The sequence below is a fragment of the Somniosus microcephalus genome, chromosome 5 (genome assembly GCF_052327205.1).
Source record: "Somniosus microcephalus isolate GS21.2 chromosome 5, FLI_Smic_1.0, whole genome shotgun sequence".
In the NCBI taxonomy this organism is placed as follows: domain Eukaryota; kingdom Metazoa; phylum Chordata; class Chondrichthyes; order Squaliformes; family Somniosidae; genus Somniosus; species Somniosus microcephalus.
Genome location: NC_140991.1, coordinates 286,890,203 through 286,907,440, shown reverse-complemented (window position 1 = coordinate 286,907,440; position 17,238 = coordinate 286,890,203). Strand labels below are relative to the sequence as shown.

Sequence of the window (17,238 nt, the reverse complement as noted above, 5' to 3'; positions counted from 1 at the left end):
ACCTTCTGACTCTGTATAGCTCAGATATTCACCAGATGGACTTGCTAAGCTCATGAGGGAAGATACTGAAATATTTGCCCATGAAGATAGCCCTCGGGTAAAGGTTCTACTTACATGCATAAGGCTAACTTCAGTGAAGCTGCTTCTATGTTACTGTTGTGCTGCTGCCACCCAGTGCTGGGATCTCATGCAACTCACCCCATGACCAAAGCCAACTAGCTGGATAAGGTTAGGTCAGTGGCTGGGAAGACCCAGGGAAAGTTTGCTTTGGGCTGCCTGACAGGGCCCACTGGCACGAACAGAGCAATACAGTACATCTCAGGGTGCAGATTTAGCAAATGTGCAAGTGTACTGTTTAAAGCAATCATTCTGGGGAAGGGCTGTCTCTTTGGAATTAAATGTTAGATTAAAAAAATGGCATTTCAAAGTGAAATAGAAAGAAAAGAAAGAACTTACATTTATATACAGTAGTGCCTTGCATGACCTCAGGACATTCTAAACCGCTTTACAGCCAAACAAAGTACTTTTGAAATGTAGGAATATAGGAAAGGCGGCAGCCAATTTGCGCAAAGCAAGGACCCGCAAACAGCAATGAGATGACGACCAGGTAATCGGTTTTAGTGACGATGTGTGAGGGATAAACATTGGCCAAGCAAATTCCGCTGCTCTTCTTCCAATAGTGCCACGGGATTTTTTATATCCACCCCAGAAGGCAGACGGGGCCTCGGTTTAACGTCTCATCTGAAAGACGACAACTCTGACAGTGCAGCACTCCCTCAGTACTCAGCCTAGATTATCTGCTTAACGTCTCTGGAACTGGACTTGAACCCACGACCTTCTGACTCAGAGGCCAGAGTGAGCCTAACACCGAGGCACGGGCAACACCTTCAAATTTCAGTTAACCGAGTTTCTGGATGTGCCGATTTCGAAAATCCTGTCAGCAGCTTTTCAGAATTTATTGGCAACTTGTGTTTTTGGACTCCCTAAAACACTGGAGTTTACTCCACATGGAATTATCTGCTGTCGCCTAGATATTGAGGAGGAGGTGGGACGGTCGGAAGCGTGTTTGAGAAGTTATGGCATTTACAAACATCTACATTTCACCTGACAAATTACTGCCCCACTAAGAATCTGCCCTCCCTTTGATAACCTACTTCCTTGTTTTCTGAAATAACAAACTTACCAGGAGGGAAATGTTTGATCCTGATTTTTTATCCAACAACCCCTGTGGTCTCCAGTCATGGGAATCTAAGACCCACAATGGTTCTTTTCCCAGCTGTGTGCCCACCGATGGGAAATGTTTAGTAAATGGGCAAACTCCTCCGAGACTACCTGAAGTGATTAACGGTTCACGTGAAACTAAGCCAACCACAAGTAGGTTAAAACAACCTGTCAAATTCTAAGAGTTTCAACCGATTTTCAAGCTCACAAAAGCCTAGTGTGGAACAATGAAGTGTTCCAGTCCAGTGACAATGGCACGAAGAAAGGAGGGAATGAAAAAGGCAGGAGTTGGAATGCTGAATCACTCGTTGACAGCTTTCATTGTTGGGTTGGTCGTCTAGGCTTTCTGCCCCGTGAAGCAGATAGAAATGGACCTTCTCGGCACCTAACGGAAGCTTTATTTTCACTCAGACATAAAACATTGCATTGTTTACAATTTTCATCAAAGCAGACGTTCTGCTCTTGCATTGCCCTTTACCTTGTCTTGCTGCCTCATTTACTTTACACGCTGGGCTGCTGCCAAAGATGAGATTGTAATGTAAAGAGGCCATTAGGTGGAATGTTACCATTGTTCATCTGTCTTATCTGTTTTCACATCAGTTAATATTTATCCCTGAAAGGATTCTGATTATCATATGTGTGGCGGAGATTTTATTACAGCCGTGTTTTAATGCTAGAATGTTTGGGATGAATGCTACTCAACAGTGTCAGAATAAAACTGCAAACACATTAGCGCGTGCAGGAGAGGCAAGTTGTTCTGGGTGCAGTGCATCAAGTATCAAACAACAACTTGTATTTATATAGCGCCTTTAACATAGTAAAACGTCCCAAGGTGTTTCACAGGAGCGTGATCAAACAAGATTTGACACCGAACCACATAAGGAGATATTAGGACAAAAGCTTGGTCAAAGAGGTAGGTTTTAAGGAGCGTCTTAAAGAAGGAGTGAGAGGTAGAGAGGCGGAGAGGTTTAGGGAGGGAATTCCAGAGCTTAGGGCCTCGGCAGCTGAAGGCACGGTCGCCAAAAGTGGAGTGAAAGAAATCGGGGCTACGCAAGAGGCCAGAATTGGAGGAGTGCAGAGATCTCGGAGGGTTGTAAGTTGGAGGAGGTTACAGAGATACGGAGGGGCAGGTCCATAGAGGGGTTTTTAAACAATGAAAAGGCTATTAAAATCGAGGCTTTGCCAGGCTGGGACCCAATGTAGGTCAGCGAGCACAGGGGTGATGGGTGAACGGGACTTGGTACAAGTTCGGATATGGGCAGCAGAGTTTTGGATGAATTCACGATTATGGAGGGTGCATTGTGGGAGGCCGGCCTGGAGAGCATTGGAATAGATCACCGTTGTGTGTACCAGCAGCTCACAAAGAAAGAACTTGCATTTGTATAACACCTTGCACGACAGCCAGTGAAGTACTTTTTGAAGTGTAGTTGCTGTTGTAATGTAGGGAAACACAGTAGCTAATTTGCATACAGCAAGGTCCCAAAAACAGCAATGAAATAATGACCAGATAACCTGTATTATAGTTGCCCAGGTCATCAGTGTGAACTCTTCTTCGAAACAGAACCATGGGGGGAAAAATTCAGTTGTTTGCGCCTCCCGTTATCGCCTTAAGAGGGTGCCAAGTGGGGCGCAAAGCAACTAGCGCCCGGGCGCGGCGATATCTGCGCCTCTTGTGAAATTAACTAGACATTTTGCAGCGGCGCTAAACACTACCGCCATGATCTCCTGCGCCAGCAGATCGTGACGTCAGTCGAGTGCGCAATGCCCCGGTAGCGCCCCGGACCGGATATTGAGTGGCGCCCCCTGCCTTACTGCCTGCCGCTAGCAACGACAGGTTGAGGGGAGCGTTTTGCAGTCGGGAAGGGACTGGGGGAGCGCTATTTAAAGGCGACCACTTCCTGCTTTTTTTTGTTGGTGACATTTTTGCACCACGCATTCTGAGAGAGAGAGAGACTTCTGGAGAGATTCAACGCTGTGTAAAGGAGTTTTGGGTACTGAGCAGCATTTTGCAGGTTCACTTTGATTTGCCCTTCCTTGTATCGATTTAGAAGAGACTGTGGGGGCTGCACTCTGAGCTCTTTCCCATGGCCTCTCCATTGTTCTTTCCAGCAGATTTGATGTACAAGTCTCTCCAGGCCGAGATTCAAGGCTGCAATGAGCAGGATGTGGATGGAGAGCAAGATCAACCCTCCCCTTTAAGAACTGACCGGCGCCATTGTGTCTGTGTTCCATTGCTGACTGACATCACATGAGCTTCGCCCGCCCTCTGAGTAGCGCTTCACTCCTCAGCCTTAGCACCTTAAGTAGAGGTGTGTAGCGCCTGATTTAGCGCTCCAATCACCTCCAGGGGCGATAAAAGCCAAGTTTGCTGTCGGAGGTGATAATTAGCGGCAGGCGCTAAACTTTGCGCACCGCCAATAATGGCGCCTCAAATGGGGCGATACCGAATTTTTCCCCCATGGAGTCTTTTACTTTTACTGAGATGGCAGACGGGGCATTGGTTTAACGTCTCACCGAGAAGATGGCACCTCCGACAGCGTATGCTCCCTCAGTGGCAGTTACCAAATGTCATTGTGGTGCACGTATATGGACAAACAATAATGACCTTGACTCCCAGTGCACCCAGTTTAGACTGTGGGGTGGATTCCATGTGGATAGAGGGCCGGAGACACTGGGCTGGATTTTCTGAATGGGAAGCTTTTGGAGGCAGGATTCCCACTTGTCGGGTTTCAGTCCTGCTTCCATCAGCTTCTGGCCAACCAGCGGGATTTTCCCCTGTTTGACCTTGTTAAGCCCGCCCGGCAAGCTCAGCAGGCCAATTATGATGTGTCATCTGTCAAGAACTTTTGAGATGAAGAAATGTCATCATTTGAAAGCTCTGTGAAGCTGTCAAACACTGACATTCTGTGTTCAGGACTCATCAAACCTTTCTACTTTGCAGAAATCAGCTGGCTGTTGGATCGGAGGATGCAACAGCCAGTCTGTGATCTCTACAATGGAGATGTCGGGGACTCCGGCTCCACAGCGGCTGAAGGCTGTAGGTAGAAACAAAGGTAAGTTAACATTTTCTAACACTTTACACTCACCTCACATACTTACCACCCATCACTCACCTCTATATCGCACTTTCAGACCCCTCCGACTCCCGCAGACCCCCTACTCACCTCCTATACCCCAGCATGGTTCCCTCAGGTCGGGAAGCCCGCACTTCAGGACGAAAAGTGGGGATAATCCTATTTTCTGCCTGTTAATAGGCTTTAATCCCTTCCCGCCTCCAAGCAGACGGGACCCGGGGCAGGACGGCTTCCCGCCTCCTGGCAAAAGGGCACGAAGGCGGGTTGTGGGGCGGGTTTGCCACCCGCCCCCAAATTCTGCAACTTTCCTGGCAGTCCCGCCTCCATACCCGCCTCCTCGGGGCTGAGAAAATCCAGCCCAAGGTCTATGTGCACAGGTTTGCACGCATGCAATTTTGAAGTTGTGGCTCTAACCTTCTCCAGTGGCTGAAATGGGATGTAAAGGCCAGCACGTGAGGGGCATCTCAAGCCTGTATGGGAGTTCAACCCTCCAGCAGCCACTGACTCTGACAGCGGTGGTTTTATTTGACACCGCAGACGGTGCTGCATTCTAATACTAAACGCAGCCTAGCTTACAATTTCACCAAAACCAAAGTTTTGTGTAGTCTGCTTTAATTTACTCAGAGAATCTAGGGGTTACTGGCAGCAGTAGTGGTGTAAAATAAGCAAACATCCTCACTGTCCTTACTCTGGCCTAGTGTGCACTCCCCCTCCCTACTCTATGATTGATGCCAGTGCCTTCAGCCATCTTGCCCCACACTTGCCTTCCTAAGCCTCTTCATCTTGCTACATCTCTCCCAACCTTTAAAAGGCTACTTAAAACGCACCTCTTCCAAAGTGCCTTTGCATCCTTCCCTTTATTTCCCTCCTACTCCCACTTATTTCCAGCCTTGGAAACTTTTGCTATGTTAAAGATTCTAAATGTAAGATGTTGTGCCATATATTTCCTAATATGAGCCCTGGATAAAGTTAGTTGATAGGTCAAAATCACTATCCTAATTAACAATAATGTCCCTGTGTATATATGCTCAGTCGCTCACATACACAGTTGTTAATAGAGCGAGATGAAGTAAGGTGGGAGGAGGCTCATGTGGAGCATTAACACCAGTTAGACCAGTTTAAGTGCTGTAAAATTCCACGTAAATTAAATGAATGTCAGTCTTGGCCGAGTGGTAGCCTCTGAGTCACAAGGTCATGGGTTCAAGCCCTAATCCAGAGACTAGGCTGATACCTCCGTGGAGTACTGAGGAAGTGTTGCACTGTCGGAGGGGCAGTACTGACGGAGTGCTGCACTGTTAGAGATGTTGATGTTTGGGTGGGTTGAGGGATGTTAAACTGAGGTCCTGTTTGTTGATTCAGGTGGATGAAAAAGAACCCACGGCGCCATTCAAAGAAGGCCAGAGTCCTGACTGAAATTTATCCCTCATCCAACATCTCATTTACAGTCTGGGGGACCTTGCAGTGCACAAATTGGCTGCCTTGTTTCCCTATAGAAAATCAGTGACTACATTTCAAAAGTAATTCGTCCCTTTTTATGATCCTTGTTACATGCTAATTAGCCAATGATTCCTTTAATTCTGAAGAACTCAACATTCCACTGTTAGCTTCCATCACAACCTTAAACAGCCCCGGGATCCTGCTCAGTGTTTATCGCCTCCAGATCAGTCCACTTTCAGGCCATCGAATCACCTGATTACAGACTCTGCCAGCAACCCATGTCACTTAGGGCCCAGTAACAAGCCTTTTAATGAAAGCTTACAGCCAACAGCATGAGATTGGATTTAAACGGAGATTGCCAGAGATGAAAGGCTGTGACTTTGACAATTAGGCCATCAATCCTCGGCACATACACTGACCCAGAATTCTACCTCCTTTCACAAAGTTTCGGTGCACGATCCCAAGAAGTGATAGCGTCAGTCACAGCACCTGAAGCAAGCTCGGCATTTGGCAATGGCCTTAGTTTAGAACAGGGCATGTGCATACTGCAGAAAAAAAGTTCATTGTGATCCTTTTTGCACCAGGGATTCTTATCAGGCCTGAGAACATGGCTTTTCCTGATCCTTTTGGTTCATTAAATGACAATTCTGGTACGCTAACAGACCTGGAGCTCAAAGAGCTCTAAGTCCGTGTATTGGGCTATATTATAATGGTGAAGAATGTTAACACAGCCACAGAAGGGCATCACAGTTCTCTACAGGAACTGTGTGTCATAAGCAGTTGTTTGAAAGCCAGGGGGGTTAATGAGAATGTTTGCTGAGTGAAAACACCTGTCCTTCTGTAAAGATACTACTTCAGCCTTACGATCTGCCCCACTAAACTCTAATTTAACGACACCATCAACAAACCTAGCGAACAGAATGGTGGCCAACTGTAAAGAGACAAGGTCCATCTCCTTCCCTTCCCCCAAGGGTGTATCACGCCTTATAGAATAGCGAGCGCTTTAGAAACAAAATGCTGAATTCTGCCTTTAACAGCCCAAGTCTGCAGATGACGGTTTGGCAGTGGAATGAGGAGTGAGCAGCATGGGGATTTACAATTGCGTGCGATGGTAAAGCATCCAGCTCGACCCGAGATCTTCCCATGTTGAACATCTGCGCTGTTTCATCCACATCAGTGCTCGCTCAACAGGGCAGGGAGTCAGGCTGTGACTGCACTCTCTCTCTAGACTTACTTGAATGGTTGAACAGACATTTGAGGCTGTTTCGAAGTGCGTGCGATACCAGTGCTTAGCTGCGGCCAGTAATTTACGAGCACATAACCCTCTAGCTCCTTCCTCAGAGATCAAAGCTCCAATCTTTTGAGAGACAACACATCATTCAAAGAAATCTTTAGATTGCCATCAGTTGGTCACTGCCAGTAGCCACTTTTACAACATCAATCGCTCATTTTCTCAAAGGCTCATGGAGATGCTGCCCCAGTACTGCGGAGTCTGTGGGTGCATTTGTACTCCATTGGGCTTCCTGCCCGGGTCTTGGGACAGTGGCCCACATGTACCACTCGCCCACATTCCGTTAAGGCCAACAGTGGGTTTGAAAACCTGCGAGTGGCCTACGTCACTTTGAAACTGCGCCAGCAGCTGCTGCTAAAGCCTCGCACCGCCGCCTGGGGTGAGGTAACATGTGGGCATCGGGTAGATAATGGTAATGTACCCACACGTTTATGGTGGGTTACGTTGCTCACCATGCCTACAGTGAGGAGTCCTCGTTTGTCTGTCTGCCTAACAAAGGAACAGTAGTAGGCCATTCAGCCCCATTCCAGCACCTGTTCCTCCAGGACCCACAAAAATAAATGTAACCTTATATTGGCTGGGCTTCTTCTCCTCTATCGGGCATGTAAATGATTGCATTGTGCAGCGCCTGCTCTGACCATTTCTAACCAAGATTGAAAATGGGGGTCCTAGGACTCTGATTTCACATCTTAAAAGGAGCATACTGCCTTAGACAGACAGACGCTTTGGACAGTCAATGGTAGGCCCCTTTAAAAATTGGAATTTCAAAAATGAGGCATAGAATTGAAAAGCATAGAAGTTATGTTTAACGTATATAGAACTTTGGTCAGACCACACTTGGAGTAAAGTGCACAGTTCTGGTCTCCATATTACAAAAAGAATAGAGGCACTGAAGAAAGTGCAAAAAAGATTTACAAGTATGATACCAGAACTCAGAGGTTAGAACTATCAGGAAAGACGGAACAGGCTGGGGCTCTTTTCTCTAGAAAAGAGAAGGCTGAGGGGTGACCTGATAGAAGTCTTTAAAATTATGAATGGTTTCGATAGGGTAGACGTAGAGAAGATGTTTCCACTTGTAGGGAATCCAAAACTAGGGGCCATCAATATAAGATAGTCACTAATAAATCCAATAGGGAATTCAGAAGAAACTTCTTTACTCAGTGGTGAGAATGTGGAACTCGCTACCACAGGGAGTAGTTGAGGCGAATAGCATAGATGCATTTAAGGGGAAGCTAGATAAGCCCATGAGGGAGAAAAGAATAGGTTATGCCGATAGGGTTAGATGAAGAGGGGTGGGAGGAGGTTCGTGTGGCGCATGGACACTGGCATAGTGTTGGGCCGAATGGCCTGTTTCCATGCTGTAACTTCTATATAATTCTATGTAAAATGGAGCTGGCCACATTGTTGGGGTTAGTGGGGAGGCAAGGCTTCCGACCCAACTTTAAGGCTGTTACCACCCCGTTAATTCCAGGCAATACAAGTGAAACTCGACTCCCCATTAACACTACAAAATTCAAGGCTACAACACAGAGCTTTTCCAGTCATAGGAACAGGAGTAGGCTCCTCAAGCCTGTTCTGCAATTCAATTAGATCATGGCTGATCTGTAGCGTAACACCATCTACCCGTAACCCTTAATAGCCCTACCTAAGAAAAGTCTAGCAATCTTAGTTTTGAAATTTTCAATTGACCCCTAGCCTCAGCAGCTTTTTGGGGGAAGAGAGTGACAGATTTCCACTACCCTTTGTGTAAAGAAGTGCTGACCTCTCCTCTGAACGGCTTAGCTCTAATTTTAAGGTTATGCCCCCTTGTTCTGGACTCCCCCCACCAGAGGAAATAGTTCCTCTCTATCTACCCGATCAACTCCTTTAATCATCTTAAACACCTCAATTGGATCATCTCTTAATCATCTATACTCAAGGGAATATAAACCTAGTCTACACAACCTTTCCTCATAATTTAACCCTTTTAGCCCTGGTATCATTCTGGTGAATCTGCACTACATCACCTCCAAGGCCAACATACCCTGCCTGAGGTGCGGTGCCCAGAACTGAATGCAGAACTCTAAATGTGGTCTAACCAGAGCTCTGTACAGCTGTAACATAACTTCCACCCCTTTGTATTCCAGACCCCTCGAGATAAAGGCCAACATTCCATTAGCCTTTTTAATTATTTTTTGTACCTGTCCACTAGCTTTTAGTGATTTCTATACTTGTACCCCTAAATCTCTCTGCTCCTCCAGAGTTCCTAGCTTCTTGCCATTTAAAAAATAGTGATCTATCTTTCTTAGATCCAAAGTGAATGACCTCACACTTTCAGCACATTGAATTCCATCTGTCACAGTTTTGCCCACTCACTTAATCTCTCAATGTCCCCTTGCAACTTACTGCTCCCATCTACACTACTAACTTGTTCTCGTCAGCAAACTTGGATATATGGCTCTCTATTCCTTCATCCAAGCCATTTATAAATATATAGTGAAAAGCTGAGGCCTCCGTACAGATCCCTGGGGATCTCCACTAGTCACATTCTGCCAACTTGAGTACATACCCATTATCCCTACTCTCTGTCTCCTGCCTCCTAACCAATTCCCTACTCGTGTCCATAGGATGTCTCCAATTCCATGTGCTCTCATATTTGTTAACAATCTCTTATGTGGAACTTTATCGAATGCCTTCTGGAAATCCATCTAAAAAAAATCCATAGACACTCACTTATCTACCACGTTAGTTACCTCCTCAAAAAGTTCAACTAGCTTGGTTAGTTAGACATGACTTAACCGTTACAAATCCTTTACAAGTCATGTTAAGGATGCCATGGAAACACGTTGAAAGCTCTCAATCTCCGCAGGATAAAACTTTTAAAAGTTTGGCAAGCAGTTCTGAGCTTGTGGGAGTGAGTGCTTGAATTATCTGGGACAAAATTCCCAATCACTACTGTTCCAGTTTTACTGCACCAACTGATTCGGTTTGTTTGTCTTTGCATGACATTCATGTGTTAATATATGCCTGTGTCAATATATATCTATAATAAATATTGATATATACCTATGTCAGAAGGTTCAAGCCCCAGCCCAGAGATTTGAGCACATAATCCAGGCTGACACTTCAGTGCAGTACTGAGGGAGCAAAGCACTTTCGGAGGTGCCGTCTTGTTAAACCGAGGCCCCGTCTGCTCTCTCAGATGGCATAAAAGATCCCATGGCACTATTTCGAAGAAGAGCAGGGGAGTTCTCCCAGGTGTCCTGGCCAATATTTATCTCTCAACCAACACCACTAAAACAGATTATCTGGTCATTATCACATTGCTTGCTGTGCACAAATTGACTGCCACATTTCCTACATTAGAATAGTTACTACACTGCAAAAGTACATCATTGGCTGTAAAGCGCTTTGGGACATCCTGAGGTCGTGAAAGACAGTATATAAGTTTTTACTTGTTTTTCTTTTTATATGTAGAATAGCTGCATAAAACATGAATGTTCCCTGAAGAACACAATCCAAAAAGGAGTCCGAGACTCCGGTTGGTGAAGGGTTCCAATCCTGATCTCAATGCAGCAACGCCATGTGCGAGTGCGCGGGCATCAGGTGAGGGAAAGATTGGGCTCGGCTGTGATGCCCTCCATAATCAAATAGCCTGCCAGTTGCTCAAGGATCGCTCGTGAATAGTGACCCTTTTTGGTCGAAGTATCGGTGCTCGTAGAAACATTGCCCCAGCCAGGAGTCAAAACCTTCGGGTGGGGGAAGGGAGCAAACTGGTGAGGGAGAAAAATCAAAGAGCAAAAAAAGAGCAGGGAACCTTCTGGTCATACGCACTATTCATTTACCAAGCGACTTAGATAGTTGTCTTCACCTATTAACTCCGGAGAAGAAAGGCCGCAGTCAGTGTATTTCAAAGGGTCGGCCAATCTGTGTGATAATCAGGATTGCACAATTAGCCCATTCTACTTACTACTCTATTTTATCATGTAAAATCAGTCAGTGGAAAGCTAAATCTTCCTGCCATTCATTTAATTTTACAACCAGCTCACTGCGGTTCCCTTCAAAAAAATGTATTCCTCAACATCTCTGAGCAAAGGCTTGGGGTGTGAATTGTTAGCAGAGGATGTGCTGGTCCTCTCTCCTGTGGGAGGCTGGTGAAATCACAGCCCAAGATCAAATGCTGGGTCGAGTTTTCTCCAAAACCGTGCAGCTCTTCAGAAGTGAACCCGCTGGTGCAATCAGAAAATGCAACTCAGCAGGTGGGATCGGTTAAAACTTTCCTGCAAAAATAAAATGCAGCTTTTGAACATCAGCCATTGGCTCAGTTGGTAACCCTCGTTCCTCTGAGTCAGACGGTTGTGGGTTCAAGTCCCACTTCAGAGACTTGAGCACAAAAATCGAGGCTGACGCTCCAGCGTTGCACTGTCGGAGGTGCTATCTTTCGGATGAGATCTTAAACCAAGGCAACATCTGCCCTCTCATGTGGACATAGAGGATCCCACGGCACTATTCAAAGAAGAGCAGGGGTGTTCTCCCCGGTGTCCTGGCCAGTCACAACCAACAACACTAAAAACAGGTCATTATCTGTTATCATTACGGTCATTACAACATTGCTGTTTGTGGGGGCTTGCTGTGCGCAAATTGGCTGCCGCGTTTCCTTCAATACAACAGCGCCTACACTTCATTGGCTGTAAAGCACTCTGGGACGTCCTGAGGACGTGAAAGGCGCTGTATAAATGCAAGTCTTTCTTTCTTTTTGATTGCTCCAGCTGATCACTGCTTACTCCGCACTCCTGCCAAGCAAGGTTTTATGCTTAATAATTCACGTTGACAGTGGACCTTCCAGGACATTCTGATGGATCGCCTCAGTGTTGACTACTCTGCGGAGGCTGGATTATGTCAAATGAGCCCTTTGGTTTGGACTGATTTATTATTCTTCCATTCCCTTTCTACAATCTTCCATCCCGGATAGCGAATGTAGACACAGGGAAGATAAAGACCTGAAAATTTTACTCCGTTGTTCGCTCTCCCCAGTTGCTGCCTGACCTCTGAGTGCTTCCAGCATTTTCTGTTTTTATTTCCGAAGCTTCTAGTTCCCTCCCTCAGTGCCGCTCAGTGCTGAGAAGTTTCCATACAGACTCCTCCTTTCATTTGTTCATGCCTTATCTTGGAAAGCACCTTAAAAAGTTTTTGTTTTCCACGTGATTCTCCGCTTCCAGCTCAAACAATCCCACTGCGTGCTCAGGACTGCTGCCAAACTTTTGAAAGCAGCAGAACTACATTAGTCAGAGGCAGACGTATTGTTGCGCCCCTCCCCCTTTTAAGTGTTTTTTTTATAGTTAATTAATATAGCAAGCAGTCAAGTAGGAAGAAAGAAAGGACTTGCAGTTATATAGCACCTGTCACGGTCTCAGGATGTCCCAGCAGTCGCTGTTGTAATCTAGGAAACGCTGCAGCCAATTTGCGCACAGCAAGCCCCCACAAACAGCAATGTGATAATGACCAGATAATCTGTTTTAGTGATGTCAGTTGAAGGATAAATATTGGTTAGGACACCAGAGATAACTCCCCTGCTCTTCTTCAAATAGTGCCATGGGGATCTTATACGTCCACCTCAGAGGTTTAATGTCTCATCCAAAAAACAGAACCTCCGACAGTGCAGCACTCCCTCAGTACTGCACAGGATGTCAGCCTAGATTTTCTGCTCAAAGTCCTTGGAGTGGGACTTGAACCCATGACCTTCTGACTCACAGGTGAGAGTGCTACCAACTGTGCCAAAATAGAGAGAACGCTAACTTCCATCTTTTGGCTCTGCATACTGGTCTGCACCTCAGTAAAACCATTATCTCTGTTCAGCAAGCCCTCAAGGTTTTTCCCCTTAGCAAGAAAACAATTTGCCCGGAGACACGAACTCTGAAGGTAGCTGCATGAAATCTGAGACCTGCTTAAATATTACTTTTCACTATCACACATGACTGGTTCTGGGTTTAACAAGACTCCGCTAACAAAATCCACTTTATTCTAGCCAGACTAAAAGTGCTGTATAGTTCCACAAGATTCTTGTCGCATTAGCCCTGTGTTCCCTTAGCCACCAAAAATGAACACCCTCGTTTCCTGTGGTGAGCCTTTACTTACACATGTGTCCCGCTGGATGCACTGCAGGATTCTCTTGGCTGGAACCAGGAAATCGATCAGACAGCGGAGTCCATCCCCTCGATATGACTTCTCCACCACATGGAACAGCTGCCACAGGACAGTGGCCGCAGTGGCTTCGAACGGGGGATACAGAGCGGAAAGCGTGTTCTGTATGTAGGTGTCGAGGGACTCCGAGTCCTATGAGAGGGAGAAACAGAAACGGGAGTGAGCCAGTCTGCCAATCCGTGCGCAGCAACATTTTTGGAACGTGTTCTGAACTCAAAGTGAAGCGACCATTTTAAAAATGTTCTAATTTGGGAGAAAAATAAGAAAGAAAGAAAGACTTGCATTTATATAGTGCTTTTCAGGAGCTCGAGACATCCCAAAGCGCATTATGGCCAATGAAGTACTTTTGAAGTGTAGTCACTGTTGTAATGTAGGAAACGTGGCAGTTAATTTTCACACAGAAAGCTCCCACAAACAGCAATATGATAAGGACCAGACCATCTGTTTTAGTGATGTTGGCGGAAGGATAAATATTGGCAACATATAAACATCAGGGAGAACTCCCCTGCTCTTCTTCAAAATAGTGCCATGGGATCTTTTATGTCCACCTGAGAGGGCAGATGTGGCCCCCGGTTTAACATCTGATCCAAAAGATGACACCTTCGACAGTGCAGCACTCCCTCAGTACTGGCACCGTGCGTGTCAGCCTAGATTATGTACTCAAGTCACTGGGACGCGATCCCACGACCTTCTGACTCAAGAGGCAAGGTTACTACCCACTGAGCCACAGCCGACACCCTAGCATGCAACATTGAGCCGGGAGTCACAAGCCCATCGCGACATTTTTATCTTCATATCAGGTGCCCTAAACGAGGGGCAACATTCAAATTGGGATCACAGCCTGTTTATCTGCTACCTTCTCTCTGAATCAAAGCCCATAGGAGGACAGAGTCCTCAGTTAAAGGGAGCAAATTTTGCCCTGTAGGGTTTACGGATTTCTAAGAGCAACTCACAATGTGGGTCTTCAGTATTGTCAAGTCTTTGGGTTCTTTACATTCGGACATTACCATCGGCAGAAGGGTTGCCAGCTCTGGTTGGTTATATTCAGAGTGGTTATCTATTACATGACTAAATGACCTAGAAATTGGATGGCTCTGCGACTGTTGGGCAGACGCAAAATGGCCGTCTAAGGGTTCAATATGGCGGGTGGCATGCGTGTGCTCATTTTGCGCCTGAAGTACAATCTCCACCACATTGGTTCGGGCTGCTCAGTAAGTGTCTAAGGTGTGTGCCTACAATTGCCGTGAGGCTCATTGCACATGTGAATCGGGGGGCTTAACATCCGTTTCACGCGTTTTTTAGAAGTTGGTTTGCTAATTACCTCAGCGCCGTCGTGCGTGCTGTGGTCAGTTTTTACAGGTGCTCAGCTGCCAAACGAGAGGTCCTTAAAGTGCCACCTGTTTTAGGCGACCACCAGGCCTCAATAATGGCCTGACCAATCATCAGCCTCGATTTCTTCCAAAATTGGTAACCTTTATGCCATTTTGCGCCCATCAAACGGGCATGCCGTGGCCCCATTTCAACACGTTTATTTGTTAAAGTGTTGGGAGCATAAGGACAAAGTTGAAAGGAATAGATCTGAGGTAACAACATTTATTGGAGCTGGGGCTCCAGGCTAAGGGGTGACATAATAGAGGTTTTTAAAATCATGAAGGGGTTCGAAAGGGTAGAGGTAGAGAAGATGTTTCCACTTGTGGGGGGAGTCCAAAACTAAGGGTCATAAATATAAAACAGTCGCTAATAAATCCAATAAGGGATTCAGGAGAAATCCTTTGCCCAGAGAGTGGTGAGAATGTGGAACTCGCTACCACAAGGAGTAGTTGAGGCAAATAGCATAGATGCATTTAAGGGGAAACTAGATAAGTACATGAGGGAGAAAGGAGTAGAAGGATATGCTAATAGGGTGAGATGAAGTAGTGTGGTGTTGTGTATCGTGTGTTCTATTGTGTGTTCTCCTCCCACCTGTGGTGGCGCTGTCACAGGAGATAAATGGTTGGGTGTTCTCTGTTAAGTTTAGCTCTCTTTGTTCGGAACTTTCCAGAACTTCCTTTCCTTCCAATAAAGCACTTCATGTTTGAATCTCTGAGTTCTGAGTCCTAAATTGTGTCTAGGTAGAAAGGTACCGACACAACAAGTGGCAACGAGGAGCAGATGAATCTGCGTACGTTACGGGTGCAGTGAGTAAACAGAAAATTTAATTTGAAACGTGAGATGGCTACTATATTAGGAAACATCGGTGATTTTGATGAAAATGTGGAGCAATGGAGCGCATATATGGAACGTTTTGACTATTTTGTATTGGCGAATGCGGTGGCAAATGAAAATGTCGTGCCTACCTTTTTGAGTGTAATCGTGCCGAAGACATTCAATTTACTTTGCAGCCTCGTGCAGCCAGATAAGCCAGGAACTAAAACATATAAGCAACTAGTGGAAATTCTTGGAGCACATTTTTCACCAAAACCTCTGGTTATTGCTGAGAGATTTAGATTTCACAAATGGAATCAAGAGGAGGGGGAATCAGTGACGGTGTTTATTGCTGCTTTAAAAAGGTTGTCGGAACACTGCCAGTTCAAGGAGGTGCTGAATGACACCATTAGAGACAGACTTGTGTGTGGTCTGCAAAATGCAGCCACACAGAAGCGCCTTCTTACTGAGGACAACCTTACTCTTGAAAAGGCCATTGAAGTTAGTGTCTCCATGGAGATGGCGGAAAAGGAGGCTCACCAGTTGAGTTCAACAGGGAGAGTTCACAAGGTGTCGTCTGAGCCTAAAGGTGCGCGGAAAACGGGCCATCACGCTAATGACTGCTGGTGTACGGAGCTGGAATGCCGAAATTGTGGCAAAAAGGGTCACATTGAACGCGCCTGTAGGGGTAAAAAAAGAACAGACAGAGCTGGGAAGCATGGAAGCAAAATGTCTGTATTTGGACAAGAGAGGAAAAAGAGTGTTCATTCAGTGCAGTATGATGGAACAAGCAAAACAGAGGGGAGCGACGCCTCTGAGGAGGAAGAGGTGCACATACTGACGGTTGCAGGTGATTCAAATGGCTACTGGGTGTCACCACTGGTGGAGGGACAATCAGTGCGGTGGAGGTGGACACAGGCGCGGCTGTGTCCCTTGTTTCAGACACAGTCTACAACAAAATGCTAAAGCATCTTACCCTTCAGCCAACAAACATTGTGCTAAAGACGTATACCGGCGAACCTGTGGCCATGAGAGGCGTCATTGAGGTGACAGTTAAATTGAATGGACAGACTGCAAAACTGCCACTATGTGTGGTAAAGGGAAATTACCCATCGCTACTGGGACGTGCGTGGCTAGAGAAAATCACGCTGGACTGGCCTGCAGTCCGCATGATGTCAAAAGGGGAGTCAGGTCTGACTGCAGTGTTAAACAAACATGCAGAACTCTTCAATGGGGAACTTGGGAGCATGAAAAAGATCAGTGTGAGACTGGACATTAAACCTGACAGCAAGCCGAAGTTTCACAAAGCCCAACCTGTACCCTATGCAATTAGGCCAAAAGTTGAGGCTAACTTGGAGGCCTTAGTCGGGAATGGAGTCCTGGAGCCTGTGAGTGTGAGCAAATGGGCCACACCCATTGTTCCTGTCCTGAAAAAGGATGGATCTGTTCGAATCTGCGGGGATTTTAAAGTGACTATTAACCCGGTGCTGTCTGCGGAACAGTACCCTCTTCCCCTCATTGAGGATCTTTTTACGGGCCTGGCCGGAGGGCAAAAGTTCAGCAAAATAGACTTATGCCAGGCTTATCTACAAATGCATGTCGATGACAAATCAAAGGAGCTGCTGACAATTGTGACACACAAGGGGCTATACAGGTACTGCCGCCTTCCGTTTGGAATTACGTCGGCCCCTGCTCTATTCCAAAGGGCAATGGATCAGATTTTGAGTGGACTGCCAGGAGTCCAGTGCTACCTGGACGACATCCTTGTCACTGGGACAAATGAGGAGGATCATCTTCTGAACTTGGATGCGACACTACAACGACTGAAAGAGTACGGACTCAGAGTTCGTA

The 17,238-nt window shown here is 46.2% G+C and overlaps 1 protein-coding gene across 6 annotated transcripts in view; it reads right to left on the bottom strand.

Annotated features, from left to right (window-relative positions):
* plekhg4b (pleckstrin homology domain containing, family G (with RhoGef domain) member 4B) overlaps positions 1 to 17,238 on the bottom strand; it is a 320,410-nt gene that overhangs the window by 92,317 nt on the left and 210,855 nt on the right. For all 6 annotated transcript variants that reach the window (XM_085989108.1, XM_085989111.1, XM_085989113.1 and 3 more), the window contains one exon: positions 13,138 to 13,335. In XM_085989108.1, coding sequence (XP_085845234.1) covers positions 13,138 to 13,335 — 198 coding nt within the window. The remainder of the gene's footprint in view (positions 1 to 13,137; positions 13,336 to 17,238) is intronic.